This window comes from Heterocephalus glaber, unplaced genomic scaffold (genome assembly GCF_053883595.1).
Source record: "Heterocephalus glaber isolate CG9 unplaced genomic scaffold, H.glaber_assembly_v1.0 deba00001463, whole genome shotgun sequence".
NCBI classification, from domain to species: Eukaryota; Metazoa; Chordata; class Mammalia; order Rodentia; family Bathyergidae; genus Heterocephalus; species Heterocephalus glaber.
The window spans coordinates 10,621,002-10,636,353 of NW_028258310.1; the positions used below are offsets into that span (position 1 = coordinate 10,621,002).

The window sequence follows — 15,352 nt, forward strand, 5'->3', positions numbered from 1 at the left end:
TGTACTGGTGTGGAAAAGCTGATCTATTAGAACAAGAAAGTTTTTGTTCAGAAATGTTCCGGGAGATGAGCCTGGGTGTTATTATGAACTGTGAAAGTGTCCTGGAGGAATAAGAATAAAGTAATGGTGTTTGGGTGAGGGGTGGAGAACCTTGGCTGGGGATGTCTCTGAGATGGGGCTGGAACTGGATTCTTCCGTGAGTCTTCCCACAGTGAGTTCGAAGGACCAATAAAGAAAGACCTACTGGGGCAGGGCTGGGGTGGTATTGTCTTTTAATCTCATAGTGTATTTGTTAAGTTTATTTATAAGCAGATCACTTCACTATTTACAGTACATGAGCATAGAGATTCTACAGTTTTGTGATGTAAACAATAACTCCACAGTGGGAGCTTGAGAAAAGAAGCCAGTTCTGAAGTATTTACAGACATTAAAATAGAACTTTATACTCACAGAATAATAATACATAGAGCAATTTGGTTAAATTATCTATGAAACTATAGATTCTGACAATGTACAAATACAGGGAAACATTTTCTCATTTAGAAGATAAGACAGATAAATCACACCAGAAATAAAATGAGGACAATGACAACCACAATAATTAAAAGTGAAGAAGATTTCTTCCTTGCTTCTTACAGATAAAGTATTTATATAAATAAGGACACAACCCAACAAAATGGAAAAAATATATAAAAATCCTCTACCAATTAAAAAAATAGCAAAACTAAAAACTCGATTCTCAATCATTAGCAGTGTCCTTTAAAAAATTAAAATTTAGCTTTCTATTATAAATAACAAAGCAGATGTGTCCCTCTGTGTAGGTGAAATTCTTGCACCTTTCTCAAGAAATGCATCAATGTAATTATACACACACAGGCACAGACACGTGTGCACATGCATACACAAGTGCACGTACATGCACACACACATACACACGCATACACACAACAAACACAGCCTTACACTCACGCACCCCAGGCTGTAGTTACCTTGTTGAGCTTCCTAATAAATAATGCCCCCTACAGTAGTACCTCTGGGGATGACAAAACCTCCAAGTTTAGCCATTCCCTGGTTTGACCCTGTCACAGAGCCAGGGAAAGCCCTGGCTCCCTATTGCTCAGAATTCTCCAGGCTGCATGGTCACACCAAGAGAAAAGGATTTTGAGTCCAAGATTTGGAAATGCTGGAAGGGACCATGGGACCACCTTGCCCAGTCATTAAGGCTAGCTACAGACATCATCTCTAAGGACCTGGGGTCAGGGAGAGGGAGCTTGTATTGGTTTCAACATCAGCAGCTGCCTCTGGGAGAAGCAGATGCTCCAAGCCAATGATAACATGGCATGGGGAGGAAAGGGGGTGGGCGTGAACTTCTGGAGCAGACTGCACTGAGCTGGACTTCTAGATGGTCATCTTCCCCAGAAACCATCTGGAAATCCAAGCGATCCACTGCCCTGTTCCACATACTACCCAGACCATGCCCCCTTGAGATTTCCAACCTGTTTCAATCGGAATCAAAACATCCCTCAAGAAACAAAGTTGGGAATAGTTTATGACTTTTTATTCCTAACACAAAAACATTTGACAAAATTTTAAAATACAAAATACAAAAATAAAAACAAACAAACAAAACCTGTTTGGCCATTTGGTGGACCATATCGAAGGTCCTGGCCAGCAACCCTCTGCCCCAATTCTCATTCCCAACCTCTTTCTTCCCTTGTCCCAAGGGTATACGGTGGCCACCTAGCAGAGGTTCACTTAACAAGGTCAGCAGCCAGGCTGCCAGTATTGCAGTTATAGCAAACCCCTCCCAGACACCCAGACGCCTGCCTGGTCCACTCTTGTCTTTACCCACAGGACATCTAGTGCATTTCATGGACAGTGCAAGAGTTTAAGTGACTGCTTCTGGAATCTTTTGATCCCGGTGTCACACTGAGCTCTGAACACCCACACAGTTCACTCATGCCATTATAATCCGTTCCCAAAGTTAGTGTTGGGCAGTCAGGGGGCAGGCCGAAGGGATTTACTTGCCTTCCATCTGGGTAGCTGGTGGATACAGGCTTTGGCCACTAGATGGCATCCGCATATTGATAAGGCAAAGTGCTGAGGTGGCGACTGACCACTGCCCTTCCCAAGTCCCCCATGAGCAAGGCCAGCAAAGGGAAAAAGGAGGCTTTTTAAGGCTTCCTTGGAGAATCCTTTGACCAAAAAAAAATAATAATAATATAGCACAAAGCAGGTGCTAGCTATATGAACACCTTCGGAGGAATTGTACAACCCAGGGACTGACCACCTACAAAACCCATAATTTCCACCTCCCCTCCCCCCAATTTGGGCAGCTGTATTTCTGTACTCCTTCTGGCTGTGCAAGGTGTTCTGATGAAACCTAATTTCTGAAAATCTGTCCCCGGCAAAACCGAAGCCTCAGTTACTACTGCTATATACCATCGAAGAAACAAAAAACAAAAGCTGCCCTAAACGTATGCAGTGTGATCCATGCCTCCTGTTGCCCCATATGTTTTACAGTCATTTGAAAGAAATGTGTGAAAAGTGCCTAAGTGAAGTTGTTTTGCAAAAACAAGTGTATTGCTAGTATTGTCTGAGAGCAAGAGAGAAACAGCCAAGTGGTCACAACATTCGCATTAAAAGCTGTTCGGTGGGGACAATGAGAAGGCTAATGTGAGACTGAGGTGGCCACTGAGCCGAGCTGGGGGTTGTTTCTCACCATCCCCACTAGGAACTATGGCTTAGATCTGTCCTGGAGAGTGGGCCTCCTCATACAAGGCCACTCAGCCAGGACTGTGTAGGACTGGACCTGCTGGGGGCTGGTCCCTTGCAGAGACCTTCTCCCTGACCCGGAGCTGGACACAGCCAGAGAATAAATTGGCTTCACAGGGGAGACGGACTTGCCTTGCTCCAGGCTGGGAATGCGCATACCTTCTTTTAAGCATCTCATTTGTTAGAGTAGGAGAAAGGGGCCTAAGGTCACACAGCAAGTAAGAAACCTTGGGGCTTCTCACTCAGAGATGGCTTATAGTTAAATGGTTTGTTCCAAACACCCATTTCGGTTGGCTTGGCTGTTTTGAATCTTTCTACAAAAGTAGGCACCAAGATCTATCATTCCCTGTTTCTAGGGCTTCACTGGCAAAGAGGCCAGTGAAGGGCTGGCTTTGGGGCTGGCTCCCCTGTGGCTGCTGCTGCTTGGAAGGATCTTCTGCCCTCTCCTCCCTCACACCAGCCCCCTTCTGGACCCCCCCACCCCCCAGTCTCTGGGACAGCACCTTACACAGCCAAAGGAAACCCAGCTTTGCCAGTGGAGAAACACGGGGCCAGTATACAGTATCAGTGTTGACTCCATGCTTCTATTGCTTAATGCAAAGTCAGCCTCTGCCTACATCCTGGGCACCCTGCAGCTGGCACCAGGGGCTCCCTTCCTCCACATCTGTGCTGAGCAAGGGCATCTCAGTCCATGTGGCTTCTACTCCCAGGCCCTCCCTCCATTTACCCTGTACCTCCCGACTCTGCAAGCAGTGTGCAAACACCTCAGGACTTTGGGAACAACTTTAGTATATTGCACATAGGTTCCAGTCGGTTTCCTTCTGCCCCAGTGGGGAGGGGTGAGAGGGTCCCTCTTCTTTGGCCAATGAAACCATTAGGTTCATTTTGCTAATATATTTCCATTTCTTCCCCCTTGGTCATATCTGACACTGGGATACAGCATTCCCCCAAACACCACAGTGCTAAATCTCAAATGCTAAAAAAAATACTGGAATTTTGACATCAGTGAGTCACATCAACTTATCTCTAGGGTTGATGCTGCTTCATAGTTGAGATGACCCCATCTCAGGCTGCAGGCTCAGCTGCATTCAATTGCATTCAAGGCCTGGTTCATGGACCAGGCTTATCCACACAGAAGAACAGGGCTGCCAACGCCTTCCCTGTCCCTCTGCTCACCACCTACACGGCGGCCTCAGCAGGCACATTGCGTACATCTAGGAGAAATCCCTTTCAAAAAATCAATAAGGTTTTGGACTGTGAAAGACATTTGACTATCTTTTCCCATGTCAGGACTTGAATACTGAGTCTGCTACTCAGAGCATTCCTCCTCTCCTGTCTACCCCTGGAGCCCTGCTGCTTTTCTAAGTGCTACTTAGGGGTACTGGGGGACCCCTACAGGTGCTTTCTGACTCAAAAGCAGTTTTCTGGCAGGGGCGGGGAAGGCATGGGGGTAAGGGAGTGGGGATCTTAGCTGCACTCCATCCACTCAGATTCTTTACCTATTTGATGCATTTTCCTTCGGTAACCAGAGCCCCCGAGAGTGGGGATTCTGATTCAGCCTGTACCGACTGAGGAAGGAGATGGAAGAATTCCACTTAGCGGTTGGATATTTCTGGAAAACACCAGCACGGCACAGAGATGGACAGTACAGCCTCCTACACGGGCAGCTGTCCACATAGTCTACAGGAAGCGGTTATGGCAATCACATGTAAACATCATTGAGAACAAATACTAGAACAGAACTATGATGAGATGGTTGCCAATGGCAGCTGCTCCCTCTGGGTTACTCCTTAATTTGGTGGGAAAGAGACCAACGTTGACTCTCCCTGGAGAGACCCTGGAGACTCCTTGGTAAATGTTACACAGCACCGGGTGAGTCTTCCGGATAGTAGTCTACGGGGTTGGTCAACTTGAGAACTTGTAGTCTCTCTGGTATGGGATGTCAGGCAGACACTGCTGGATGCCCTTGGCAGGCATCCACCCTCCCTATCAGTGGCCCCAGCCCTGACCTTGGGTACATCAGGTCCCAATAGCATGTTCAGCCCTGCTCTGCTCAAGGGCAAATGTCTAAGCGATGTCAAGTGCCTGGCACTGAACTCATGTGAAAGGGCAGCTTCAGTTGACTCTAAAGGTGGGGAGGGAGAGGCTCATCTTTCCCTAAAAATCTGCATTTCTTTATCTTAAGGAACCACCAGCCCAAGGTAGAACCCTTGGCCTAGTGTAACTGAGGAAGAAGCAAATAGAAGATATCATCTGACAAATTCTTCCAGCACGCTGAGGCTCAGGGAGGGAAAGAACTGAGCAAAGCTATAGAGGAAATTTTTGGTGAAGTCAGGACTCACCCTGCTCTCCACACTCTGAATCCAGTGTCTTTCCTATCTACAGGGTGAAGCCTGTTTGCTCCTTGATGCAAATCAGGTCTTAGTGGAGGCATCAGAAGGATTTTACTTCTATTCCTTCCATTTATGATGCACCTACCTTGTGCTAAGCAGTGAGCAGCTATACAGAGATCTAGAATGATTGGGCCTGTGCTGTGGAAAGTCCTTTCTTTGGTCCATCCTTGTAATCCCTACCTTCCCTAAATATGTTCCTGTCTACTACCCCTCACTCCCATTCCACCCTCCTCAAGCAAAGATGTATGTCACAGTAGTACTGGCTATCTTGAGCCAAGGAATGGCTTTAGGGACATTTCTTTCATTGATCAGGACATGACAGACAGGGACAAGCTAGCATGAAACCCAGCCAGCATATAGTTCTGTATGACTGATGGAAATCTTCCAAAGATTAGACCAGGATGTCAAACAAACGCATCAATTAGTAATGACTGCCTAGAGCACTGTGTTGAGGATTCTAACAGCACATCCAGGCTCAAGGAATAGGAGTGCTGTGACTAGTTAGTTATGTCTGCATTGGCCAAGGATGTCCAAGTAGTGGCACATGTGCTGTGTATTTGCTGTCAAGCTGGACACTTCCTTAACAGAAGCTACGATTGTTGAAACCTGCCTAATTCTCCTCTTCCATCCATTTCACAGAAAAGCACACTGGAATCTGGAGTGATCAATTGACTAGATACACAGGAGCTCAAATTCCCTGTTCCTGCTAAAGGCTGACTTCTCCAGCCTTTTCCATGGGTGGGGAGTACCCTCATCACCTAGGCAAGATTGTGGGCACCGCTTACCAATTCTCAAAGGACTATACCTGCCAGCGACAAAAGGAAACTTAGCTTATTTAATGAATCACTTTCAAACTTTTTAAAGTGGTAGGGACATTTTTTTCCTTAAATACAGAAATGTCCCAAGGAACTCTGACATATGAAAAAAGACCGAAGATGAGCCAGTCTGAAGCAGAAGCAATATGCTCATGGTCTGCCTGGCCATGCTTTCCCTCCAAGGTACCCACAGCACATCAAGCTGGGCATGGCTTTGCCACCACTCAAGAACACAAAGTTTGAAGTAAAGCCCAATTTGAATGTTTCCTAAGTTTGAAGGGAGCAAGGATACCGCTGCATTTGTCCCCAGCCACACACCCTCATCCTGGCACCCCTGCCCTAGCCATCAAAACTACATCACAGATGAAGCCAAAGTGAAGACAGCAGGATGGGCTAGCAGCTGGCCCCCAACGGATGACTGCTCTTAGACCAATAGTCCATCTGTACCACTGCACTGATGCCTCAAAGCCCTGATGCTGTGTCCACTCAGGATCAAAGCTGAAGGTGCACCCAGGCTCGTGTTGGAGCTGGGACTTGTCTAATGCTCATGAGTCCACTGCTGACTTGGCCCCCAGATGAGGCCTTTGGCTTCTAGTCTGTCACCCAATATAGTCTAACACACCTCTACCAGTCCCCGAGCATGGCATCTTCACCCCAGCTACTATAGCAGTTGGGGACCAGAATAAGAAGGCCTGGGGTGGATCACTGCTCTGCCTTCTCACTGGCCATGGGTCCATGGGCAAGTCACTTTTCCCTGCAGGGCACTGCTGCTTCCCCTGGAAAATGGAAAGAAAGTAGCTTACCCTGGCTTTACACGAGATCTGAGCTCTAATAGATGGACGTGCTCTTCAGTGTGCGCTGGGCATGAGACGGGGGCTCGCACTGCGACTTGGCCCAAACTCGCTCAAAATAAGTCACGGGAGGACTTGGCAGAAGAGGCCCAGAAACATGTCTCCATTTCTAGCTGTGGCTGCAGGCTGTGCTTTCCTGGGGACCAGCCAACCAGCACCCTCAGCACCTCCAGGGCAATCTGGCAGGGGAGCAGCGCAGCTCAATGGCAAACACCTCATGACTGTGCATAGTTAAAAATCAAGGAAGCGATACAATAATCCTGGGCACAGTACATCTGAGCCATAGATACATTATTTTAAGGATATACTTTTTTCTTCAATTAAAAATGAGTTTATAATCCTGATTCTATTCACAAGTGAAAATTTCATCATCACACACTACAGACAGATGTTATGATGAACAGGCTGCAAGTCTACGAGAGGAAGTCAGTCGGGCAGGAGGGCAGAGGGTGACTGACCCCGCACTTCGAGGTGCACGCAGGACAACTTTTGAAAGCGAGGACCCTAATGTGGCAGTGGAACATCAACATCATGGAAACTCACAGACAGAAGCAGCTTTGTGCAATGTAAACATCGATTTGTTTTTTAAAAGGACAGTAGTTTCAAGTCTCTCTCACGTGTGTTCTCTCACGCATGCTTGCTCGCTCTCTCGTTCTCATATACTTCTTTCTTTGAAAACGTAAACATATTGGAAGGGCCTTGTCTGAGGTATTGAGGTATTCCTCGGAGGTTAAGGCTGTTATCAATGTAGGCTCTGCTGGGCCTCTTTCAGCAAGCTGTCAAAATCCATGGCTTCGTACTTGCTTTTCCCAGATGCAGGAAGGGCCTCCTCTGGATTGCCATCTGGGGGTTCAATGGGAGGAGGAGGCAGTGAGCATTTATAAAGGCCAGATGACTGGCACATCTGCCATGGAAGGGGGGGCCCCATGGAGCAGGTGTGGCCCAGGGTGTAGAGTAGAGATGAGCACTGGATGGTGAGTATCGACTGCCATCCTCCTGTGAGATGTCTACCAGGCTGTCAGTGTCTCAGGGCCTCTGTTTTACAGGGCAAGGTGGGGTGGGGGGTCGAACGAGAATGTGCTAGAGCTCCCGTCCATCTCTAGCATCCTAGAGTCCTACTGCCCCTAGCAGCATCCCAGCCATTAATAGCCTGTTGCTGAGTCACATAAGGGAGTACTAACAAAACTGGGATCTCCTTCTTATATAGACAGGGCAACTGAGTCCCATAAGGAGGCCCGCAGCCAGGGGAAGTGCTCCTGGCCAGGAGCCCACCTAGTCCCAGATACTTGGGCCTGTACTGTGAAGATTACCTTGAGCTCTCCATTATGCTGTACGTGTTTGTCCTTCTTTACCAACTTGTCCCCAAATGGCAATGGCGTGATGACAGTGTCATTACAGTGTGGTCCATTAATGGACAAAACTGCTGCATTGTCGGGGTCACCACGGAATACCCTTTCTTCAGCCAGGGCAGCAGTTGGCCAGTGAGGTCACGGTTCTTAGAGGCCATGGAGGCTTGACTTTGTTTTTGGTGCCAGTCACAAGACAGGACAAGATGGACCAGAGACCAGAGCAAAAAAAGGATGGTAGCTTCTTGGGCAGGGAGCCACATCCAGAAGGGGCTTTAGGTCTGGGTGCCATTAAAGAAAGCCACTGCCCCTCAGGCTCTGGGTCCTGCCGGCCTGTGTCTAGGCCTCAGGTGCTTACCGTAGTCAGAGTGTTGGGGCCAGTGGAAGTGCCGGAGCCTGCCCGAACTCAGCTGGAAGGAGGGCTCGTTGCGCTTCCTCAGGGCAGTGCCATTCTGCAGGGACAGGGCCGCATGCTCAGAACACCGGTAGGTGATGAAGCCATGCTTCTCGCCTCTGCGGGGACAACAGGGAAGTATGTTTCTAGGCCAGCTTGGCGCACACCGTCAGACCACCCATTACTAGAGGAGGAGCAGAAAGCCAGCTACTTGTACCTTTGTAACAGGGCCCCACAGTTAGAGATGGCACCATTTGCTAGGCCCACACCTGCTCTGGGTAAGAGTCAGAAAAGCTCATTTGTAGGATGTTTGCCAGATGCTGGAGACATTGTCTCACACACTCTTCAGGTGACCCAATTACACAAGTACGATTATCTCCATCTCACCGAACAGGCCCCATAGAATTCAGGAATCCGCCCAAAGGCAAGTAGCAGAGCGGGGATTTGGACACAGGCTTTCCTGATGTTAAAGTGAATGCTCTCAACACTCCTCTATGTGGCCCTATTATGTCTACTTCCTTGCTTTTGCTATGCCTACTCTCCCTACTCTTCCCACTGCCTCGGCTATCACTTCCCTGGCTACCAACTCAGCCTTCACCTCCCTTCATATCACCGGCGTTCCATACACAAGGAAGATACCTCTAATGACTGCCTGCTCAACACCCAACCCCTCCCCTGACAAACAGCACTGTGTGACCAACCAGAGTGTCAGGATAAGCTTGTCACCCAAAGCTAAACCCCAATGATCCATCCCAGATCTTTGCTGAAACTGTGAGGAGAGGGCTGCTGCTTCCAGTAGGAAAGAGGTGAGCTTAGAACAACCAGGAGGACAGGCAGACATCCAAAAAGGGTGCCAAGGTAGGGGCCCCAAAGCCAGCTCTCCCTTGATATTTCAGTTCCACAGATAAGACAAAAAGAATCTGACTGACAATCCATCTGCAATATAAATGTTTCAGGGGCAGACAGAGTGGCATTTCCCTACTGCTCAGGACAGGCTTAGCAACAGTGGATTCCTAACTCAAATTCAAATGAATCGAATTTCCTGACACCTCTCTGAGCCAGGGCAAAGTTGGAACTCTTCTGCCCCTTTCAATGTCTGAAACTGGTAGTATGTCCAAGACTTTTTTAAAGATCATGTATGCTTTTAAAATCTTTTTTTAAATTTTTGTACCAGGGATCGAATTCAGGACCTTGTGCTTGCGAGGCAGGCACCAGAACCACTGAGCTAAATAAATCCCTGGCCCCTTGCTTCTAAAATCTTAACACATTGATATTTCTCTTTGGAGATTCATTTGCTTTTTCTGTTTTTACATGATATCCTAAAGACTGTACAAAACTTTAAAAAGTTCTATTTGTGTAATGACTCTTTAAAAAAATTTTTTTTGGGTAAAAACTAATATAAAGTTTACCAACTGGGCACAGTGGCACATGCCTGTAATCCAGTATTCCAGGAGGCTGAGGCAGGAGGGTTGGGAGTTCCAGCCAGGCCGGGCAACTTAATGACTTAACAAGACTTTGTCTCAAGATAAAAAATAAAATAAAAAGGGTTGGAGATCTACCTCAGTGTGAAGGTGTTTGGTTTAATACCCAGGACCAAGAAGGAAGGAAGGAAGGAAGGAAGGAAGGAAAAAATAAATTTACCATCCTTACTTTTTCTGTATCTATTAAACAAGTAACTCCTCTATGCCCCCTCCCCTCACACCCTGGCAGCCATCACTTTGCTTTCTGTCAATATGAACTTGATGACTTTTCATATTCAATGAATATGAAAATAGGAAAACACGTTCATTCAGGTAGTGGCTGTGTCAGCATCTCCTTCCTTCTTAGCTCTGCGTGATACTCCACTAGATGGATAGACGCCATTTTATTTCTCTATCCATCAGTAGACATTGGGGTTGTTTTTGCCTCTTGGCTATTGGGAATAATATTGCTCTGAATACAGGTGAAGCAATTATCTCTTTGTGATCCTGTCTTCATTTCTTCTCTGGCCATAGGTAGAATGGCTGCAACACACGATGCTTCTGTGTTGAAAATTTAAAGGAACTGCTGTATTATTTCCCACATCAGCTGTAATATTTTACTTCCCCCCTAATCCTACACAAGGATTCCAGTTTCTCCACATCCTCACCCATCCTTATTTTCTGTTTTGTAATAGTAGCCATCCTAATGGGTATGAAGTGTTATAATGATTGATACACAAGAAATCATTTTCTTGATTTTTTTTTACTATTATTAAACCACAATTTAAAAGCCCTAATCACTTAGTTTGCAAGTGTAATGTGAGATAATTTAGAAATATTTCAAAACTGACAAAGTTTTGACATCTCAATTGTGCATTCATGGAGCTTTCTGCAGATTCCCTGACAGATGAAACACTCCTCCTTAGGTGGGTGAGGAAACCCCAGGGCCAGAGCTGGGGCCAGGATCACTGCTGCAGAGAACAGGAGGAATGTGAGCAGCATGGAGGTGCAGCAAAGGCCCTGGAGTGGACACGTGAGTGCCAGTCTGGCTCTGCCATGAAGGAGCTACTCAGATTGTCCGAGCTCCTCCAGAAAGAAAAGCAACACAAAAAATAAGTCCCAGGAGCACAGAATGTTTAGGTAGGAGCAGGCATGACCTGCCTGCACTTAGTGAACCATCGGCCATGTCTGCTGCCTTTGCTGGTGAACAACCGTCATGGGTCCTTTTCCTGGGACTGGCTCCTGGGTCTAGGCCAGGGGCAGCAAACCTATGCAGGCATGCCCCAGCGGGCTGTTTGTTATCATTGAAAGCTCTAAAAGGTTTGCTCTCCCTGGTCTAGGCTGTTCCACAGATCTCCTCAGGCCTCTTCTGTGCCCTCCCAACTCCCCTACCTGCAGCGGCTTGTCTTGACTCACCTCTTACTTCTTGTCAGCACCTGGCATTCTACGATCTCGCCAAACACCTCAAAGCGCTTCTTTAGCTCTCGGGAGCTCATGTAGCTGGAGAGATTTCGAACATACACGACGCGGCCTTCACCCTGTTCAAAAAGGGGACAGAGAGGGACCTGGTCACTGCTCCCATGGAGTCCTCATCCCTGTCTAATGTCTGGCTGAGCAGCAACACCAGGTGGAGTCAGAGAGAAGACAATGACAACCTCTGTACTAGAAGACCTGCTCTTATGCAACCCTGAGTACAGGAGGGGAAGTGGCCCTGAGAGGAACTACTGCTTACGTGAGGGAAATGAGCAGAGCTGGGTGGGACGGGCAGGGCATTTGTTGCTATGGATACCACTGCATGGTCAGTGGCTTCTGCACTTGTACCTTGAGTCTGAGGCGGGTGGTGATGGGATGGACCTGAAAGTCGCTGAGGATGTGTTGGGAGCCAGGTTATTTGTGGGGATCAGAGTGGGTAGGAAGGAAAGGTAATGAGATGAGGCCTTTAGGGCTACTGGAGTCACTGTATCTTTGGTCACAGCACTGTGACCAAGAAGTCACCTGCAGGAGAGCTTGATGCTATGCCAGCAGGTGCCAAAAACAGTGTGACAGCGGTAGCAAGTGGGAGCCCTGGCTACAACCTCCCTCCTCTCCGTGGAGATCTGTGATCTGATGGGGGAAAGGTGCTGCCCGGACACTTGTGCTTCTGTGGGCAAGACTGTCTGTGGTTTAGACAAGCTTTCTCTGGGCATGGGCACAGCCACCCACCCAAGAGCCACAGGTGTCCAGGAGAACACTCAGGCCTGGCTCCCACAGGAGGGCAGTGTCAACAGTCACGGGAACCATGTGTCTCATACCATGATACGTCTGGGTTCCGCTCAACAGAGAAAGCCCTTCTTCTCCCAGCCTCCTGAATTCATAGAGCCCACCCCCCAGACACTAGCCCTGAATTCTGTTAGTCCTGTAGCTCCTCCCCATCCTTCTAGGCCCAGCTCCCTGCACCTCTCTCCAACCACCCATGTAAATGTGCTCTCCCAGCAGTCCCAGCATGACTTCTTACTCCAGGCACTTCAGTCATGATGTTAATTTCACGGAGGTCATCACAATCTGTAATTCCATTGTGCATTTCTTTGCTTATGAGTCCATTGTCTTTCTCTCCCTTCTGCCCCAACCATGGGAGGGGGGGACCTTATCTGTTTTGTACATCACTGTCACCCAAAGCCTAAGATTGTGCCATGTTTGTCAAACTGCAAGAGGCCCAAACATGGGCTTCAACAGGATGGTCTATGCTCACGCTGTGGCTTTAAGAACCTGCTTGCAGCTGGGTCTGGTGGTGTAGCACTCTGGGAGGCTGAGGAAGGAGGATTGCAAGTTCAAGCCCAGCCTGTGCAAGTTAGTGACTGAGGGAGACCCAGTCTTGAAATAAAAAGAGGCAGGGATATAGCTCAATGTGAAGGCTTTATGTTCAATTGCCAGAAAAAGAAGAACCTGCTATGCACTCCCTCCTTCCCACCCTCTTGGCACTCTCAAAGCTACAGATGCTGAGCCCTAGGTTGCCACCAACTGCATACCTCGGCTCGGGCAGTCTATTGGTTGAAATTTACATAGTGCAAGCTTTGATGGCTTCTGGTGACCCCTGTGACTTTCAAATGAGAGAAATATAACTGTTTTGCAGGCCACAGGCCCTTCTGCTCAGGCAGTGGCTGAAGGCTGACAGGTTCAGCACTTTCTGGCACCCCTGTGTGCCCCCATTCACTCTGGGCTCCGGGGCCCCAGATCACTTACAATGGCCTTTTCCTGCCGCTTCCTGGCGCGCCGGAAACTTGGGGTTCCATCTGCACATGGCCCTCTGCTTTCACATCTGTCAGTGAACAAGCAAAGCAGAGGCACTCACTGTCAGGAGGAGCACGGTGGGCGGGTGAAGCTGCTCTGGGAGGCAAAGGCTTCTGAGGGCAGAAACCCAGCTTCCCCTCAGCAAGGACAGCCCAGGGCTGTGTTGGCTTTGAACATGGGCGCAAGTTTTCTGCCAGCTTGCTAATTATAACTCTGCCCTTCGGAGCCTTGCCTTTCACTGCCATTAGGGGTAGAGAAACCCCTTCACTTCATTATCTTAGTTGACCTGATGAGAAAACCCTAGGAAGTCTTGTTTCCCCATTTTCCAGATAAAACATCTGAAGCTTGGGTTCAAGATGGGACCTCCCTAGAGGGGAGAAGTCAGAGATCAAAGCAGGTCTTCTGGCTCTAGAACCACTGCTTTCTACTAGTTTGTGCGTTGGCCATCAACAGGCTCTGACCGCAGCTCCTTGCCTGTGCTGGGCCGGGCTAGCAAGCTTTTCATCTGCAGAGCCTGAGCAGGCTCCCCCGCCACACACTGAGGCTTCCTCACCTGTCTGCATGCTGCCCCTGCCTCCAGTGTGAATCCTTGAGAAGTATGGCTGGGAGGACGGGAATGTGGACTCCTGAGTCAGTCAGCCTCTGTTCCAATCCTGCCCCTACCACCTCCCTACTGGGTGACCTTGGCCAGTTACATAAGCCCTGTCAGCTCCACTTCTTCCTCTAGAAAACAGGGATAATCAATGATGTCCACCTCCGTGGCCATTTTTAAGGATCAAATCAGAAAATGCATATAAGTACTTGGACCAGGAACTGGTCAGTGGATGCTTGCCCTGTTTTTCTATTTCACCCTCTCTGAGCCTCAGTCTCTTCATCTATAAAATGAGGACGAGAAGCAGATGTAGCCTCCAAGGGCATCTGGAAAGCTCAAGTAGGGTGGCAGAAGGGGATATGACTTGCAAAGGTTAGAGCTATAGAATAATAGAATCAACATTAATTTGCAACAGAATTGGTCAGCTTTCCCTGCCTAAAGAACCCAGAGAGACTGGAAGGCCTTGTGGAGTTCAGATCGTCTGCTAAACCAGCCTCAGCATGCTTCCTACTGATGGAAGCTCAGCAGCAGTGAAGAGACTGGGTCTGGAAAAGGCTGAGGAGGTTTACCAGGCTTGTCAAGTAGTAAGCCCTGCCAGGCAGCTGAGCAGGAACTGAGATAACCAGTGAGCAGAGAAGTCCAGACTTGGAGGTGACCCAAAAGCAAGAAGGAAAAAAGGAGACCCATGAGGGTTCTAGAGAGAACCTCAACTCTTTAGAGGGCAGCAGGGGCCTGCTCAAGGTCTGGAGCAGGCAGGGAGGAACACTGCCCTGGATGCAGGGGAAGACTTTCTGAACACACTTTTGCAGAGCACAAACCTGGCTCACATTGGAGACTGAGGAGTCTGCTTGGCCCAAAGCAAGGGTGAGATTGAACGTTGGCCACAGAGGGCTCAGGCAGGAGCTGCCCCTGGGGAAAGTAGAATAGAGCCAGAAACAGGGGCCCAGAATTGTCTGCCAGAAGACAACTGGGACTGATGGCTCCTGGCTTGTTAGGCAAAACAGCTGTTAAAGAAATTGCTGGGGAATTCATTTTGAATAACTGACAACTTAGGGCTTCTCAACACTGCTCTGTGGAAAGCCCAGGAACCCCCTAAAATTGATGTTCGTGCACAATTTAATAGCGAGATGGTCATTTGGTTTCATGGGATCTTCAAACAGGTAAGAGCCATTGGTATAGATGTGTTAATATGAAGCTGAATGTTTCTAAGAAAAGCTCTCTGGATGCCCTGATTTTTGGTCTCAGGGTATGATCCTTTGGCAACATCATCACTGGTGGTGAACTTGTTAGAAATGCAAATTCTCCACCTTCACCCGCACAAAATCAGTAAGTACTCAGGGGTGGGGACTTCAGGAGCTGGGGGCGGGGCTCGCGGGTCTGCTTTTCTGCTCTGGACCCAAGAGCACCATCTAGTGGCCACCCTGGCACACCGCAGGCACAGAGCAGGCAACACGACCCG

At 48.4% G+C, this 15,352-nt stretch overlaps 1 protein-coding gene across 3 annotated transcripts in view; it reads right to left on the minus strand.

Annotated features, from left to right (window-relative positions):
* Nucleotides 1-7,151: 7,151 nt before the first annotated feature.
* Ppargc1b (PPARG coactivator 1 beta) overlaps nt 7,152-15,352 on the minus strand; it is a 111,849-nt gene continuing 103,648 nt past the window's right edge. The window contains exons 9-12 of one of the 3 annotated variants that reach the window (XM_004854400.4): nt 13,254-13,329; nt 11,451-11,572; nt 8,539-8,693; nt 7,152-7,677 (exon numbers count right to left, since the gene is read on the minus strand). In XM_004854400.4, coding sequence (XP_004854457.1) covers nt 7,577-7,677; nt 8,539-8,693; nt 11,451-11,572; nt 13,254-13,329 — 454 coding nt within the window. In that variant the 3' untranslated portion in view covers nt 7,152-7,576. Of the gene's footprint in view, nt 7,678-8,538; nt 8,694-10,384; nt 10,596-11,450; nt 11,573-13,253; nt 13,330-15,352 lie in introns of those variants that run through there. The other 2 variants (XM_021266200.2, XM_004854403.4) reach the window with 2 other exon arrangements.